This window comes from Lissotriton helveticus, chromosome 1_1 (genome assembly GCF_964261635.1).
Source record: "Lissotriton helveticus chromosome 1_1, aLisHel1.1, whole genome shotgun sequence".
In the NCBI taxonomy this organism is placed as follows: Eukaryota; Metazoa; Chordata; class Amphibia; order Caudata; family Salamandridae; genus Lissotriton; species Lissotriton helveticus.
Genome location: NC_136057.1, coordinates 279,024,597 through 279,041,342, shown reverse-complemented (window position 1 = coordinate 279,041,342; position 16,746 = coordinate 279,024,597). Strand labels below are relative to the sequence as shown.

Below are 16,746 nucleotides of genomic sequence, written 5' to 3'. Positions count from 1 at the left end.
GCCGTCGAGGCGTCCAAGAGGGTCTCCACAGGGCCGAAGCCTACAACTGCGGAACTTGTCACAAAGCATAGACAGCCCCCGCTTGAAGAGCAGTCGAGGCAATTCATCGACGCAGACACGGGTAGACTTTCTATTTATAAACGAAAGATTGCCCCTGAACATACTATGGAGTCCTATAAAATTCCATTGAAAAAGAAAAAGGATTCTACTACATCACCTCTTCTTGTTGAGCCTATTTCACCGCATGGCCAAGACACTGCTCCTATCTCGCCAACTTACTCGGATGTGGAGACAGGGGAAGGTGACAATGAGGAGTACAGTTATCCTATAGACACTGATCCTGAAGATCACAATGAACCCTGGGCAGACGTTGCTGACCCAGGAGATCCACACACTGCCCCAGACAGTCAGATGTATGCTGTGAAAACCTCGCCTACTGAAGACTCAGCGGCGTTTAATGCGCTTATTGAAAGAGCAGCCAAAAATCATGATGTCCAGCTCCCTGCTGACCCTATTGAAGTGGATTTTTTGTTTGACACCTTCTCCACCTCGGAGAGAACTGTCAAGACTCTACCAATGCTAAAGGGTGTCTTAAAACATGCTGGAGACATTTTTAAAGAAAACACCAGAGCAAGGGTGATAAACCCCAGAATTGAAAAAAAGTACAAACCAGCACCTGGGGACCCCACCTATATCAAAGGACAGTTGCCGTTGGACTCTCTAGTTGTTTGTAATGCCCGAAAGAGGGCAAACTCGCAAACAACGGGTGATGCTCCTCCCCCTGACAAAGAATCTAAAGTGCTAGAAACATCAGGGAAAAGGGTGGCAGCTCAAGCGGCCAATATCTGGCGCATTTCCAACACTCAAGCACTCTTAGCCAGATACGACAGGGCTCATTACGATACACTTGAAACCCTGTTACAACACTTGCCAGATGAATATAAGGAGGCAGCAGAGATGCTCATTCAGGAAGGGAAGCTTGTATCAAATGCATCTATCAAGTGTGCGCTGGACGCGGCAGACACCGCGGCCAGGGCAATTAACACCAGTGTAATGTTGCGCCGACATGCCTGGCTGAGAATCTCCGGTTTCAAGCCCGAGATACAAACGACCATACTAAATCAGCCTGTAAACTCTGACCACTTATTTGGACCAGAGGTGGACACCACCTTGGAAAAGATAAAAAAGGACACTGAGACTGCAAAGTCTATGGGGGCTCTACAGTCCCAGCAGTTCAGGGGTGGTTCTTTTCGTCGCTCAAACAATAGAGGAGTTTCCAGAGGCCAGCGGTCACAGCAGACACACTACAATAAAGGAGGCGCGCAAACCACCTACACCAAACAAAGTAGAGGCGGCTATCGTGGAAACAGCACCAAGGGTAGAGGTCGTGGAAACAACAGCTCCCGTGTCAGGTTTGGCTTTAGGCTTCCTCGGGGCTGTGTTGAGAGTCCAATACCCGACCCTACCGAACTACCTCAGTGCTCAATATGCAATGACACGAACAATCGAGATAATTCAGCGGGGCGCGGGAAAGGAAGGGGACAGCAGGGAGGGAGATCTGTAATGACAAATAACAAGAGATTAGAACACCCTGTTCGAGGCATATGGGCTGCAGATGGTACATTTATGAATAGATCGCCATCTGGTGTTGGGCTCGGATGATTGCACTTTGTTTTTCTTTTGGAGAAGTCTTTGTCGTCATAGATGACTCCTCCTCTTGGTGTTAGTGCGCATGGGCATCGGCTCCATCCTTAGATTGTTTTTTTCCGCCATCGGGTTCGGATGAGGATCGAAGCGCTCCGGACCGACTTCAACAAAGAAGGTTATAACCGGCGCGTACTCCTTTCCAAATCTACGGTATCGTTATCGAACGCGACTTTACTCCATACCGACGCGGTTCGAAGGACGACGACTACGAGAAACTCGACGTAGTCCAGCCCGGGGTCCATGGAAAGGACTCCATTCAAAAAATGTCCAACGTGTGGTGCTAAGTTCCCACACAAGGACCTACACGAGGTGTGCAACCTCTGCTTGTCCCCTGAACACGAATCCAGGGACTGTGAGGCCTGTGCAGCGTTCTCTTCAAAGTCGACGATTAGAAACCGTCGAGCCCGAAGACACGAGGTATCGAGAATGCAGTCACAAGCAATCCCGGAGCTGTTCGAGGACCAGCACCCAGAAGAGGAGGAAGAAGAGGCCGACGAGGCGGGGTCAGAAGCGGACGAGTCCGACGTCGAGGAAATCGACGTCCAACAAACCGTGAGTGACGACGTCCCTTTACCAAAGAACAGACCCCGCATGGTGTCGACCCCGCCCTCGAGCCCGGTCAGACAACCGAAAAAAGTTTCCAACGCCCCGCCTTCGAGCCCGGCAACGAAACAGAAACCGAAACACTCGGTCTCCCATCATAGTGGTTCCGGTTCCGATAAACAGACCACATCGACACCGAAGCACCAAGTCAAGGAAAGCTCGAAGTCGAAGCAGTCCATGTCGACACCGAAGCACGCTTCGGCGTCGAAAACACCCTCGACACCGGGGACATCTTCGATACCGAAGAAATCGGATCCGAACAAAATCTCGGCACCGAAAATACAAATGGACATTCAAAAGAAAAAACACCTTTCGGAACCGAAAACTGCGGTACCGACACAGGAACACGGGACGGATCCTAAACAAAAGACTTTGTTTATTGACCCAAAGACTGGCAAGGTAGTCACAGAACTACCTAAAAAGAGGAAGAATGAACATTCGGACGACAAGACTCATCCGAAGAAGAGAACAATGGGGACGAATACAACTCCTCCCTCTTCTCCCAAACCACACACAACATCTTCTCCTCTTCCTCACAATAGGCCAAATATTCCTCCCACACGACCATCTACACCTACAACAGATGTAGAGAGTGACACAGGGGAGGGGGAACATCCTGGGGATGATGAGGACACAATCCCAGAGGAGGCAGACCCATGGGAAGAGTATAATGTAGGGTCAGATAATGATACCGACCCTGAATCGTATCCCTCAAAACCTTCACCTCCTGATGACAATACTGGGTTTGCACAACTCATTACTAGAGCAGCAACATATCATAAGGTAGACCTACATACAGAACCTCAAGTACAGGACTTCTTATTAGAAACACTACCTACTGCACAAAGAACATCAGGAACACTACCAATGCTTAAGGGCCTTCTCAGTCATACATCGGAGATATTCAAAGACCCAGTGAGGGCTAGGGTATTGAACCCAAGAATCGATAAAAAAAATATAGGGCAGCTCCAAAAGACCCAATATACATTAAAGGGCAAATTCCTCTAGACTCACTAGTGGTCACAAACGCTCGCAAGAGAGCAAACTCTTTATCTACAGGAGAAGCTCCACCTCCTGACAAAGAGTCTAAACTAATAGATGCCTCTGGCAAGAGAGTAGCATCTCAAGCGGCAAACAGTTGGCGCGTAGCTAATACGCAAGCACTACTTGCAAGGTATGACAGAGCGCATTATGATGAGTTAGAAAAACTCATCACACATCTCCCTAAAGAACATCAAAAGAGGGCAGATCAACTCATACAAGAAGGGAAGTTAATTACTAACACTTCAATAAAGTGCGCCCTAGACGCGGCAGAAACTGCGGCAAGGTCTACAAACACAAGCATCATGTTAAGGAGACATGCATGGCTCAGAGTATCAGGGTTCAAACAAGAGGTACAAACATCGTTACTGAACCAACCTTTTGATGGGAAAACACTTTTCGGCACAGGGACAGATGAGGCCCTAGAAAAGATGAAGAAGGATACCGAAACGGCTAAATCAATGGGAGCATTGCAACAGCCGACACAGAGGTTCCTTTCGTAGATCCACCTATAGAGGAGGATCCAAAAATACAGGTACAAACCAGCAGCAAACCTCTTTTACACCTACATCACCCAGAGGTAATTCTAGAGGTGGCTACAGGGGTAACAACAACAAGGGTAGAGGTCGCGGAAACAACAACAACCGCAACTCTCCAACCCCAAAACAGTGACTTCATAGAGCTTCCCCCAGACCATATAACACCGGTCGGGGGACGCCTATCACAGTTCCTACCTGTCTGGGAAAACATCACATCAGACAGGTGGGTAAGACAAATTATCCAACATGGTTATTGCCTAGAACTCACAGCTACCCCACCAAACATCCCCCCCAAACAGCGTCCAATGAAACAAGATCACCTGACACTGTTAAAACAAGAAGTACTATCACTGCTAGAAAAGCATGCCATAGAGAAGGTTCCACAGCACCAACAAGGAACAGGAGTATACTCCCTATACTTCCTAATTCCCAAAAAGGACGGGTCTCTAAGGCCAATACTGGACCTAAGACCTCTCAACGCATACATAAATTCGGAACATTTCCACATGGTCACGCTCCAACAAGTACTTCCTTTACTGAAGAAAGGGGACTTTCTTTCTACACTGGATCTAAAAGACGCTTACTTTCATATCCCTATTCACAAAGCCCACAGGAAATACCTCAGGTTTGTGGTAGAAGGACAACATTATCAGTTCAAGGTCCTTCCGTTTGGTGTCACAACGATACCAAGGGTGTTCACAAAATGCCTGGCAGTGGTAGCAGCTCACCTAAGAAGACCACAAATTCATGTCTTCCCATACTTGGACGACTGGCTAATAAAGGCCAGGTCACAAGAGGAATGTCTTCAAAACACACAAAAGACAATTCAGCTACTACACCAGCTAGGGTTCACGGTGAACTACACAAAGTCACACCTACAACCAAACAAGGTTCAACAATATCTGGGGGCTACTATAGACACAGAAAAAGCCAAAGTGTACCCCAACCCAGTCAGGATCCAAACAATGCTTACAATCATTCAAAGATTTCAGCCACAACACTCACTAACAGCAAGAGTGTTCATGCAGCTATTAGGCATGATGTCATCCTGCATACTGCTAATACCATATGCCAAACTACAAATGAGTCCGCTACAAGAATGCTTAGTGACACAGTGGAATCAGGCTCAAGGGCAGATTACAGATCTGGTGTTGGTAGACGACCGCACACACCGCTCTCTGAAGTGGTGGAACATAACAAACATTACCAAGGGGCGGTCGTTCCTAGAGCCAATTCCACAGGTGACAATAACAGCAGACGCATCGCTCACCGGATGGGGAGCACATATGGACAAGTACACAGTACAAGGAAGGTGGAGTGTGCAGGAAAGAACACTGCACATCAACCATCTAGAACTACTAGCAGTGTTTCTAGCATTGAAAGCCTTCCAGATACATGTTACCAACAAAGCAGTCCTGATCAGAACAGACAACATGACAGCAATGTATTATATTCAAAAACAGGGGGGGACGCACTCTCTCCAACTATCCAGACTAGCACAGGAAATTTGGAGATGGGCCATTCCTCAAAACATCTATCTGTTAGCCGAACACCTACCAGGAGTCCAAAACCAGATAGCAGACATCTTAAGCAGACAGTCGGAACAAATACACGAATGGGAACTGCACCAACAAATACTGCAGCCATTCTTCCAAAGATGGGGACAACCAGAGATAGACCTCTTTGCCACTCATCAGAACGCAAAATGCCAAAGCTTCGCGTCCAGGTATCCACATCACCTGTCGCAGGGCAATGCGTTATGGATAAATTGGTCCAACAAATTTGCATACGCTTTTCCCCCTCTCCCACTAATTCCATTAGTGGTCAGGAAGCTGCAACAACATTTAATGACCATGATACTAGTGGCACCCACGTGGGCAAGACAGCCGTGGTACACCACGCTACTGCAACTCTCACAAGTGCCACACCAAAAATTACGAATTCTACCCATGCACCTTACACAGAACCATGGAGAAATAATGCACCCAGATCCAACTCAATTGAACTTAGCGATCTGGCTCCTGAAATCCTAGAATTTGGGTACTTAGATCTACCTCAAAATTGCATGGAGATAATTAAACAAGCGAGACGTCCCACCACCAGAGCATGTTATGCAGCTAAGTGGAAGAGGTTTGCTATACACTGTACTAATAACAATATCAACCCTCTGGACGTTTCAACAAAGGAGATTATTTGCTACTTATTATACTTACAGCAATGTAATCTAGCGTACACATCTATCAGAGTACATCTAGCAGCTATAGCAGCGTACCTACAAAACAGGCAACACATATCACTGTTCAGAGTACCAGCTATAAAGGCATTCATGGAAGGCCTTAAAAGAGTCATTCCACCAAGATTACCACCTTCCCCAGTCTGGAACCTCAACGTAGTACTCACCAGACTAATGGGGCCACCCTTCGAACCTATGCATAGGTGCGAAATACAATTCCTTACATGGAAGGTGGCTTTCCTTATAGCCATTACCTCACTCAGGAGAGTAAGTGAATTACAGGCATTGACAATACAAGAACCATTCCTACAGTTACACCAGAATAAAGTGGTTCTTAGAACAAACCCAAAGTTCTTGCCTAAGGTAATTTCAGCATTCCACATCAATCAGCCAGTGGAATTACCAGTCTTCTTTCCAAAGCCACAGACGGTGGCAGAAAGGGCTCTACATACACTAGATGTCAAAAGAGCCATTTTGTACTACATAGAAAGAACACAAAACTTCAGGAAAACTAAACAACTATTTGTAGCATTTTCCCCAACACATAAGGGCAATCCTATCTCTAAAGCAAGCATCGCTAGATGGATTGTAAGATGTATACAAATATGTTACATTAAAGCAAAGAGAACATTAACTGTTCCTCCTAGAGCTCATTCTACACGAAAACTAGGAGCATCTATGGCATTCTTAGGGAACATTCCCCTAGATGACATATGTAGAGCAGCAACTTGGTCTACACCACATACATTCACAAAACACTACTGTGTTGATGTACAGGCTGCACAACAAGCCAGAGTGGGCCAAGCTGTATTAAAGACTTTATTTCAAACAGTTGCGACAGACACTGGTGACCACCGCTAGGGAGGTAACTGCTTTACAATCTATTCATAAATGTACCATCTGCAGCCCATATGCCTCGAACGGAATATGCTACTTACCAGTATGCATCTGTTCTTGGCATAGAGGGCTGCAGAGTGGTACATGCCCTCCCAGCCTCCCCGGAAACCTGTGTCTGTCCCAACATTATCTTATTTAGATACACTTACATGGGCATATCTTTATGTACTATACTACACTACTCCATCTAACCCTACTATGGCAAAACAATCTAAGGATGGAGCCGATGCCCATGCGCACTAACACCAAGAGGAGGAGTCATCTATGACGACAAAGACTTCTCCAAAAGAAAAACAAAGTGCAATCATCCGAGCCCAACACCAGATGGCGATCTATTCATAAATGTACCACTCTGCAGCCCTCTATGCCAAGAACAGATGCATACTGGTAAGTAGCATATTCCATCTCCCTCACTCTATATAGTGTATTCTACTTTGCACTCCAATTAACAAATACCACCCCACTGTGTATGAGTAATACCTGTAAAGGAAAATACACAAGGCTCTAATCCTAGTGGGGACAATGATGTGGAAGAGGTAAGAGGAACTGTACCCAGCTGAAAAGACAAAACATACACTGCTCAATGTATACTGGTGAATGGAACAGTAATTACGGTTGTAGATCAGAAGGTACCCTACACATACCATGAATATTGCATCATATCAACTTGTATGGGTAAACCACAATTCCCTCTCTCAAGACCCCTCCTGTCTCCTGTAGAAATGAAATAAGAGAACAATAAATTCTGCTTCATGCGGGACCTCCCCGAGAATAACAAAGAAAAAGCTCCTTTGGAATGGAATTTAGTGTTGCCGTCACACTACTTTTCAGAATTCCTTAAATGTGCCTTACTTCTGAAGGAATCAATGTTTTACTCCTTCAGGGTAAATTAGTAGCGAGGCTCAGTGATAAGTTTCAAGTGAGTCCCATCGCATGTGAACCAATATATATATATATCCTAATATATACACTTCGATTTTGTGCTTGGCAATGAAGGTACGCAAGGTCTCTGTAGCTCCAAAACCCTTAAATGCCAAACACGGTTCAGGACCAACAAACAAGGTTATGAAACTACGAGATATACTTAGCCGAGTGAAGTTTCCTTTCTCTGTTACAGCCGGCCGGTGTGCTGTTGGGATCGATAGAACCAACGCCTCACACCGCCTCCTGCCAGCCTACTCACGGTTAAGTTCGACTTGGTAAAACAAGTCCGTTTACCACCAAGGTTCCTGAGCTCCAGAACACGTCCCTGTAACCACGGAATTATCGGCGTTTCACCGCCGTCGGATTCACTCCTTTATTTCCTGGCATGCGCGCGCACCCAGCGTAGTACGCGACGTACGCGAGGCATGCCGGGAACTGTAGTTTCATTGCTCCTCTCGACAGCCCGAGAACATTAAACACCGCGGAACATGACAGTCCGATCCTCCGCCACTAATAAACAGTGACGCCTTGTCACTGCCCCCGACCATGCCGCACCAGTCGGGGGGAGACTGCAACAGTTCCTACCAGTCTGGACATCCATCACTACAGACAGGTGGGTGAGAAAGCTTATCCAGTACGGTTATTGTCTGGAGTTAACATCCACTCCACCCAACATTCTTAATGTATGGTGTCAACTATTACAGTTGTTGACTCCATACATTAAGACAATACATTAAGAATGTAAACAGAGCTTTGTGGGGCAGGCACCCCCAAAACATACAAGGAAATCAAAGGGCTACATTAGAACGAATATGCTACTTACCAGTATGCATCTGTTCTTGGCATGTAGGGCTGCTGACATTCATATCTTGTGCATAGATTGCCGCCTAGTGTTGGGTCCGGATGATTGCACATTGTTGTCCTGGAAGAGTCTTCGAAGTATCACGAGATAGGTGGCTCCTCCCCTGGACTACAGTGGGCATGGGCATCGACTCCATCCTCAGATTGTTTTTCGCCATTGTGGCAGAGATGGAGTGTAACACTGTGAGTGATGACCATGCTTGCTTAGAGTAATTGGAAATGCTGCAGCCGCTACAGGCGCCGGGGAGGAGGGCTGTCGATATGAATGTCAGCAGCCCTACATGCCAAGAACAGATGCATACTGGTAAATAGCATATTCGGTTCGAGGCATGTGGGCTGCTGAATTCATATCTTGTGCATAGAATACATAGCAGTCCCTCCATTAGCGGCGGCCGCCTGTGCCAGCTGCAGCAGTTTGAAAAAGTGTTTTTAGAACAGCCTGTCCTACAGCTGCCTGCTGTTTGGAGTGCACATCCACACAGTAGTGTTTTGTAAATGTGTGTGTGGTAGACCATGTGGCTGCTCTACATATGGCTGCTCTACATATGTTTTAGCCAGAGAAGCACTCGGACGAGTAATAGACCCCCTAGAGTCCAAAAGGTCCAGTCTCAGTTTACCACATTTCAGAAATATCTGCACCCTTGTTTAAGATCCATTTTTGTCTGAGTACATTCAACTGAGTCTGACCTCTTTGACGTAGTGATAAACATTCTCTCCACCTTCTCCCCACCCTGCTCCTAGCACCAGGTTCTTGCCAGTTCATGGGCCCAAAACGCTCCAATCATATATTTCAAAACTACAATTTGCAGCTCCATATTCAAACAACATTTTTCTCCTTCCTCTCTTTGTAGCGCTCTGTCCGTTTGTCCTACAACTACATGTAATGCTCACATTGGCCCCTTGCAGTTGTGTCCTTGTGCTTCTACATACACCAGTTATGAGGCTGTTTGCTGTCAAACACAGATGCAATTCTGCTGACTCCACTTCCATGTAGTGATCCCATTTCCGTACATCCACATACATAGTACAATATGCTCACCTGTATTTGACCAATAGTATTGATTATTCTGTTTGTCGTGATCTCGCATGTGGTGCTCTGGGCATGCTAAGAATAATCTTGTTTATGCTGTTGTCTTTCTAGTACTCTCTGGCCTATGCCTGTCTGAAGCTGGTGAATTACTCCTTCTTCTTCTGGCTCCCTTTCTACCTCAGCCATAAATTTCAGTGGAAGGAGGCTGAAGCTGACCAACTCTCCATCTGGTATGACGTTGGAGGAATCATTGGTATGTTTAAGTAGGCGTGTCATAAGAAATGTTGTGCTCACATTTGCTATGATATGAACTACATTACCTACTTGCCCTATAATATGATCACTGATATATGCAAAAAAGACAAGCCTATTAGAACCTTCAGCTTCCTACATTGGCTCAAATTGGAACTTGGATAGTAACTATGCAGGGAAATTTAGTGTTTCTGCACAGTTAAGAACCTGCCGCATACCCTATGTTTCTCTCATGGGGTGTGCTTCCATGCTGCTTGTCTGAGCGCATGAGACTGGGTATCCTACACTGCACCAAAGTATACTTTCTTACCTTCTCCTGCAGTGATGATAACTTTAAAGGGTCTTTCCTTCAAGGACCCTATACCAGCTCCATATACCGTACAGATAATTATCTTACTGTCCTCAACACAGTGTCTACCTTCTCTCTTCCCGTCCCAGATATTCCTTGTTTAGCTAAAATCGCAACACCCCTGTTCATAACAGACTGTCTGGTTGCTGTAATCAATGTATATCCCAACTCATTCTGTATATTACAATTAATTCAGGGCGCAAGATGTCAGGGTTTATCAACCTTACATGGGCAGCTACTCGCTTTCTTTTATATACATTATTCAGTCCACATACGTTGAATGTACATATGCGTAAGCCCCTATCAGTCCCCTTAGCAGCCATTTATCAAAGAGCTTTCCCAATTGTATCCCTTTACCATGAATGTCTCTGCGTGAGTCTTATTATCTCTGTTCTCTGTTATATATGCTATGTATTGATTTTTTTCTTCCTATAGGTCAATAAGGGGTGAGAGAGGGAATTGAGAATGTAACTCGGTAGTAGGATAATACTCAGGGATGGGTGAGCACTAGGTGGGCTATTCACCAAGCATCACGGGGCGATTGGCCCTAAGGCCTTATTAGTGGGGAAGGGTCACCTGGGGGTGGGATCCGGGGGTAGGTGGTGGGTTAGACTGGGGGTGGGGGGCACCTGGGGGTAAGCGGAAGGTGGGGCGAAAGGTAAAGGGGAAAAACTCACTTCGCTGTGGTTCCTTAAGGGAATTTCTGCTGATTGCATGTCAGAGTGTAGACAAATGAAATCTTAAGACTCACTTCCCTCAACAGGTAGAGCCCAAATAATCCCCCATAGCCACTCCCAAATGAGCAGTGCTTCATTTTGCGTTGCCTTCTTTTGATGTTTCACTCCTTGTATTCTTGTTAGATGGTTCGTTGCAGGAAATGTTAACCTCCTTAGAGGATTCTTCTAGATCAAATGTATAGGGTCTGTTGGAGTCCGCATTAAGGGTATTTGTGCACTGTGAGAAAGTGGGATGTTTACTTGTGGGGTTTTGCTTTTGTTTGCTATTCTGTGCTGAGGATGTTTGTTTTCTTTTTGGAGGTGGAACAATCCAAGGCTTAATCTCAGACCTGCTGCAAAACCGTTCTCCGGTCCTGGCGGTGAGCCTCGTATGCGCTGTAGGCGCTCTCTTCGGATACAGCCGTGAGTATAGAGTGGGGTGCTTCATTGTTTGACAGGACACGTTCTCTAGAAAATATTAGTTTGAAGCATGTGCAATCTCAATCACCTTTGATTCCTGCCTTTAAATATTTAGCAAACCATACAAGGCGATGGACGGAATGTTGCACAATGGCAAAACCGGTTCTAGGAAGCTTGTTTCCGGTCCAGGGAAGGCATGGCTTGGCAGTTTGGGCTGGACTGTTCCCATGAGGCACAGGGTCAGACTGATTTGCATATGGCCATGACTGAACTGGGGTGGCAGAGTGGGCTAAAGAACGGTGATGGATTAAACCTTGATCTGTTGACTGGTTGTGAGTGTTTGATTGGTTCAGATGCCACGTCCATCACCACCCCCTTTTGTACCGCTTTGAATAATCAGCAGCAGCATTTGAAATGTATGATTCTATGTTACTTGGTGAGAAAAGTATCCAGTTCAAATGAAGTTTTGTTTGCAAATGGATCAGAAATGCCATTTATATTGAAATTGATATTCGTTCCAATCACTTGAAGAAAAATAAATTGACTTCATTTATTTTTCTGTCACTTCTTTCACACTCAAACCTAAACACTGGACTTGCTGTAAACTAATTAATCCTATTTTTTTATCCACACCTTTCTGCTTTTTTCATCTGCTCTCCGTGATGGCGGAGGTGGAGGTGTGTGTATAGGGGTCTCGTGCAAGGCTTGTGCTTGGACATCATCCTTGCTTTTAGCATGCTTCCTGGTTGGTGTAGCAGATGTCGGATGAGGGTTGAGCGACACCTCATGGTGGGGTTGCAATGGGACAGTTAACGGTGCACATTGGAGCAAGGGGTTTTGTTCAACCCTCGCCTTCAGACTATTTATTGCTCCCATTGCATCCCACCATCTTGGGTCTCTTCTTTCACTCTCTTGGTTGAGAGAGGATAGGATGTTGCTTTACAGCTTGAGCTGTCGACCTCGGAGCTGGGGGACTGGGTTCGAGTCTCGGCAGGGACGCTCTACTACCTGTGATTCTGAGCAAATCACTTAATCTCCCTGCTCCACCGAAAATGAATGTGTCCATCTGTAACGACACTGGTGCTCATGTAAAGCGCTCTGCTACCTGATATCTTCAGGTCAAGTTTGCGCTATATAAAACTAAAAAAAAAAAAGAAGAAAAATTTGAGTAGGTTCCACAAGTACAAATCAAAATAGTGAATTTCACATGGTTTTAATTTGATCTTTGTGGGTTTCCTCATGTGCAGTTTGCTAATGCTTTCACTGAAAGCCTCCTTTTGCCTCTCGTAAGTCTAATAGCTGAAAGTTTTTCAAAAGCTGTTTTTTCGACAAGGCTGTCTCTAGTCTCTTTTCCTCAGACCTCTTGGTTAGATGCCAAAGCAGACTGTGAGAAAGTGCCTCTTTTGATATGGTTAGCTGCCACTTTTTGCCTTCTATTGATGTGGTTTTAATTGTGCAGTGCTTCTTCCCTAAACTATTCCACAATTGGCTGTTCAGTATTGACCCCAGTAAATGGTAGGTGTCTATCAAGGGCATTGGGACTGAAGAGGGTCCCCTAGGGACTCCTCACCTAGGTCAAGCAGACTGCCACTGCAGCATGCATGGCCTGGTGCAGACAAAATAGCAATGTTGTCATGCACACTGCCTATATGCAATGTCAACTGGCATTGCATAAGAGATAAGTCATCCCTTCAGCAGGCCTTACCAGCCCTAAGGCAGGATGCACTATATCACAGGTGTGGGCATATCTGCATCAGCAGATATGCCCCTACAATATTAAGATCTATTCCTTACCTACCAACCCTGGTGTGGTGACACTGGCTGTAGGCAGCCTGCCACCACCAGACATGTTTCTGGACCCGTTGGTCCAGAACCAATATACATCCTGTGATAGAGGTGTCACACCTCCACCCCCAGGATAGGCACAGTGTTCAAGAGGGAAGCTTCAAAGGCCTGTCACCTTTGTAATACGACCCCCAGCCTTTGCTGCAAGCAACAGATGGCAGCTCCTGATGTACACCCCAACTTTGGGTGGGAAAACGTAGGAGAATAGGAGGTGTGCCCACCTCTGCTAACTCCGTCCCTAAGGTGAGGGAGGAGGGGTGAAGTACAACTTTTAGTCTCTGCCATCTTGAAGATGGGGAACCGCCTCCAATCAGGGCTAGGTCTTTGCCTCCTCCCACAGCAGGTTGGCATAATTGAGGGTGTAGTCACCCCAGCTAAGAGGCCCATTGGTCCTACCTGTCACTCCCTTGAAACGTCCCTAAATGTATTATTTAGGTGGCTCCCCCAGACCATGAAACTAGTTCCTTCTGACCGAAGCAGGACAAAGAAGACACCTGCACAGAAGACTGTCGACGGCTACTGACTTGGCCCTAGCCCCACTGGCCTGTCTACAGCTTCAAGGACACTGCGAAAAGAACCACACCTGTCCTGCAGCCAGTGCAGTGTTTTTTTTTTTTTTTTTTTTTTTTTATATTGTATTTATTGGCATTTCATAAGAAACAGCAAAGGACATATTATGTCCAACATTTTGGTACTCATACTACATACAACTGAACTGTATTACAACACTCCATAACCAGTAGAATATTACATGGTAGACATATCTCGCCAAAATTATCACAATGCGACATCGCCTTCACTCTGAATGTACGTCTGAGCTCAGTAAATAGTCTGCCAAATAAGTCCAATAGTCTTTAGGTCGTGCACGTGGTGGCAGCTCTTCTTCGTACAACTGAAAATTATCCTTACAATATATCATATCTCTGATCCAAGTCTTAGTTCGTGGCGTTTTCCTACCCCCCCCAACAGATTGCTACAGTCCGTTTAGCCAAAAGCAGTGCCAGAACACAGAATTTGCGTTTTCTTGCTCTAACATTTTGTAGTATATTCAGTAGGCAGGTCCGTATGTTACATTGAATCTCAATCCCCACCATCTTACTCAGCATTTCTGTAACCTCCAGCCAGAATTGAGCCACCTCCCTGCAGTACCATGCCATGTGTATGAAATTTGCATCGTCTGTTCCACACCTTTGGCATCGTGAGTCCTCACGCAATCCATATTTGTGTAGTCGATATGGCGTGTGGTATGTTTGATGCAAGTATCTAACGTGTATCAATTTGAGGTTACCATTAGGTGGTAATATTCCAGTAATCATGCCCGCCGAGGCCCACTCCGCTTCAGACAGCGGCAGTCCTAAACATTCATTCCATTTTCTAAGCGCCTTGTCCGCAGTAGCCCCTATTTCAGCCTGCAATGTAGTGTACAGTCTAGAAACCAAGTGTATCGGATTAGGCGGTGTGATTAGTAGTTGCAGTGTCAGTAGTGCGTCCGGTTCAGCAGGATAAGTCGGGTAGTGTGTTCTCAATGCTTGTTTCAGCCTATAGTACGTAAATTTGAATAACAATGTCTGGTTCTGTATATATTCCAGCTCTTCCAATTTCTTAATTGCCCCCGCCTGATATAGGTCACCTAATGTGTCGAAACCCACCTGTCTTAGCAAGTCCATTCCCACTGCCTCCTGCGTTACTGAGAGAGCCGAGTGATAGTTAAGCGGCAGTTCTGGTGCATATATCCGTTGTTTGCCGACCTTTTGCGCTATTGCTTGCCACGCCTGTGTCGTAGCATCTACCGTATTGATATCTTGTTTATGCAATGCCGGCCGTTTGTGTGTTAGCACCTTAGTCGGTGGTATTGGGAGGGCATCTCCCTCTTCCACAGCCACATGTGTGATGTATGGAGTGGGGTGAAACCAGTAGTGCGCATACTGTGCTTGCGCACATAAGTAATATAGTAGAAAATCAGGCACTTTAAATCCCCCCTTTGCATATGGTAGCGTCAGCGTATGAAGGTTTATTCTCGCTATTTTACCCGCCCATATCAATTTTAATGTGATCGCTTCAATCTCCTGGAACACAGGGGTAGGTGGCTTTATCGGAATGTTATTAAAGAGATAGAGCAGTTTTGGTAATAGTACCATTTTCACTATAGCTATTCTGTCCACCATAGATAGTGGCAGATGTATCCACCGATCTATTTTTTGATCCAGCCCACTTATCACTCTGCCTTAATTCGTGCGGATCACCACTTCCGGGTCCCTGTGGAACCAGACTCCCAGATAGCGCACTGGATCTGTCTGCCAGTCCAGGGGGTAATCTAGCTGGAAGGATGTAGTACCATCCGTGAGGGGTATAATCGTTGATTTCGCCCAGTTAATGTGCAGGCCAGAATGGTAACCAAATTTAACGAATTCTCTCAACAGCGGATTTAAATTCTCTTTTGGGTCTCTGACATACAGTAACACATCAGCATAGAGCGAGATGTGCAGTGGTCTTTGGGGGAACTGCAATGCTGAGTTTTTATATTCCTGTCGTATTTTACATGCCAAGGGCTCTATAGCTATGGCGAATAATAGGGGCTATAACGGGCACCCTTGACGCGTGCCTCTTCCTATTTTTATTGGGTCCGATATATATTTGTTAACTTTAATCCTCGCTATTGGCTTAGTATAGAGGAGTGCTACCCACTGCAGGAACAGTGGGGGGAAACCCATTCTTCTCAATATGGTTTGTAAGTAAGTCCAAGCAATGGTGTCAAACGCTTTGGCTGCATCCAGGAGCACCGCCGCAGCTTTTGTTTCAGGAGATAAGTAGTGTGCTAGTGCAAACAGGGTCCTCGTTTTGTGATGGGTCGATCTAATGGGAATAAAACCTGCCTGGTCAGGCAGTATCAGTCTCGTCATCAATACCTGTAGTCTCGCCGCTAATAGTTTAGACAGTATTTTTGAATCCACGTTTATGAGAGACAGTGGCCTATAGGAGTCGCACTTCTCTGGGTCCTTCTCCGGTTTCAACAATGTAATAATCATTGCTTCTCTTAAGGAGGCCGGTAGAACCCCTTTTTCATGTGCATCGCCAAACATTTCCACTATATGTGGGGCCAGTAAATCCACAAAGGCTTTATTGAATTCCCCCGTGAATCCGTCTGGGCCCGGCGCCTTCCCGTTCGGCAGGTAGTTTATTATTTCCGACACCTCTTCCACTGTCACCGGTTGAGCTAGGAATTGACGTTGTGCATCCGACAACCATGCTAGCGCTATTGTGTCGCAGTATGTATTTATTTCCTCTGTCTGGGCGGTGTTGTCAGTTTGGTACAATGTGCCATATGCATG

At 45.9% G+C, this 16,746-nt stretch overlaps 1 protein-coding gene across 1 annotated transcript in view; it reads left to right on the top strand.

Moving 5' to 3' along the window:
• SLC37A3 (solute carrier family 37 member 3) overlaps positions 1-16,746 on the top strand; it is a 197,322-nt gene that overhangs the window by 144,969 nt on the left and 35,607 nt on the right. The window contains exons 10-11 of the mRNA XM_078668180.1: positions 9,947-10,088; positions 11,474-11,575. Of these exons, the coding sequence (XP_078524306.1) occupies positions 9,947-10,088; positions 11,474-11,575 (244 nt within the window). The remainder of the gene's footprint in view (positions 1-9,946; positions 10,089-11,473; positions 11,576-16,746) is intronic.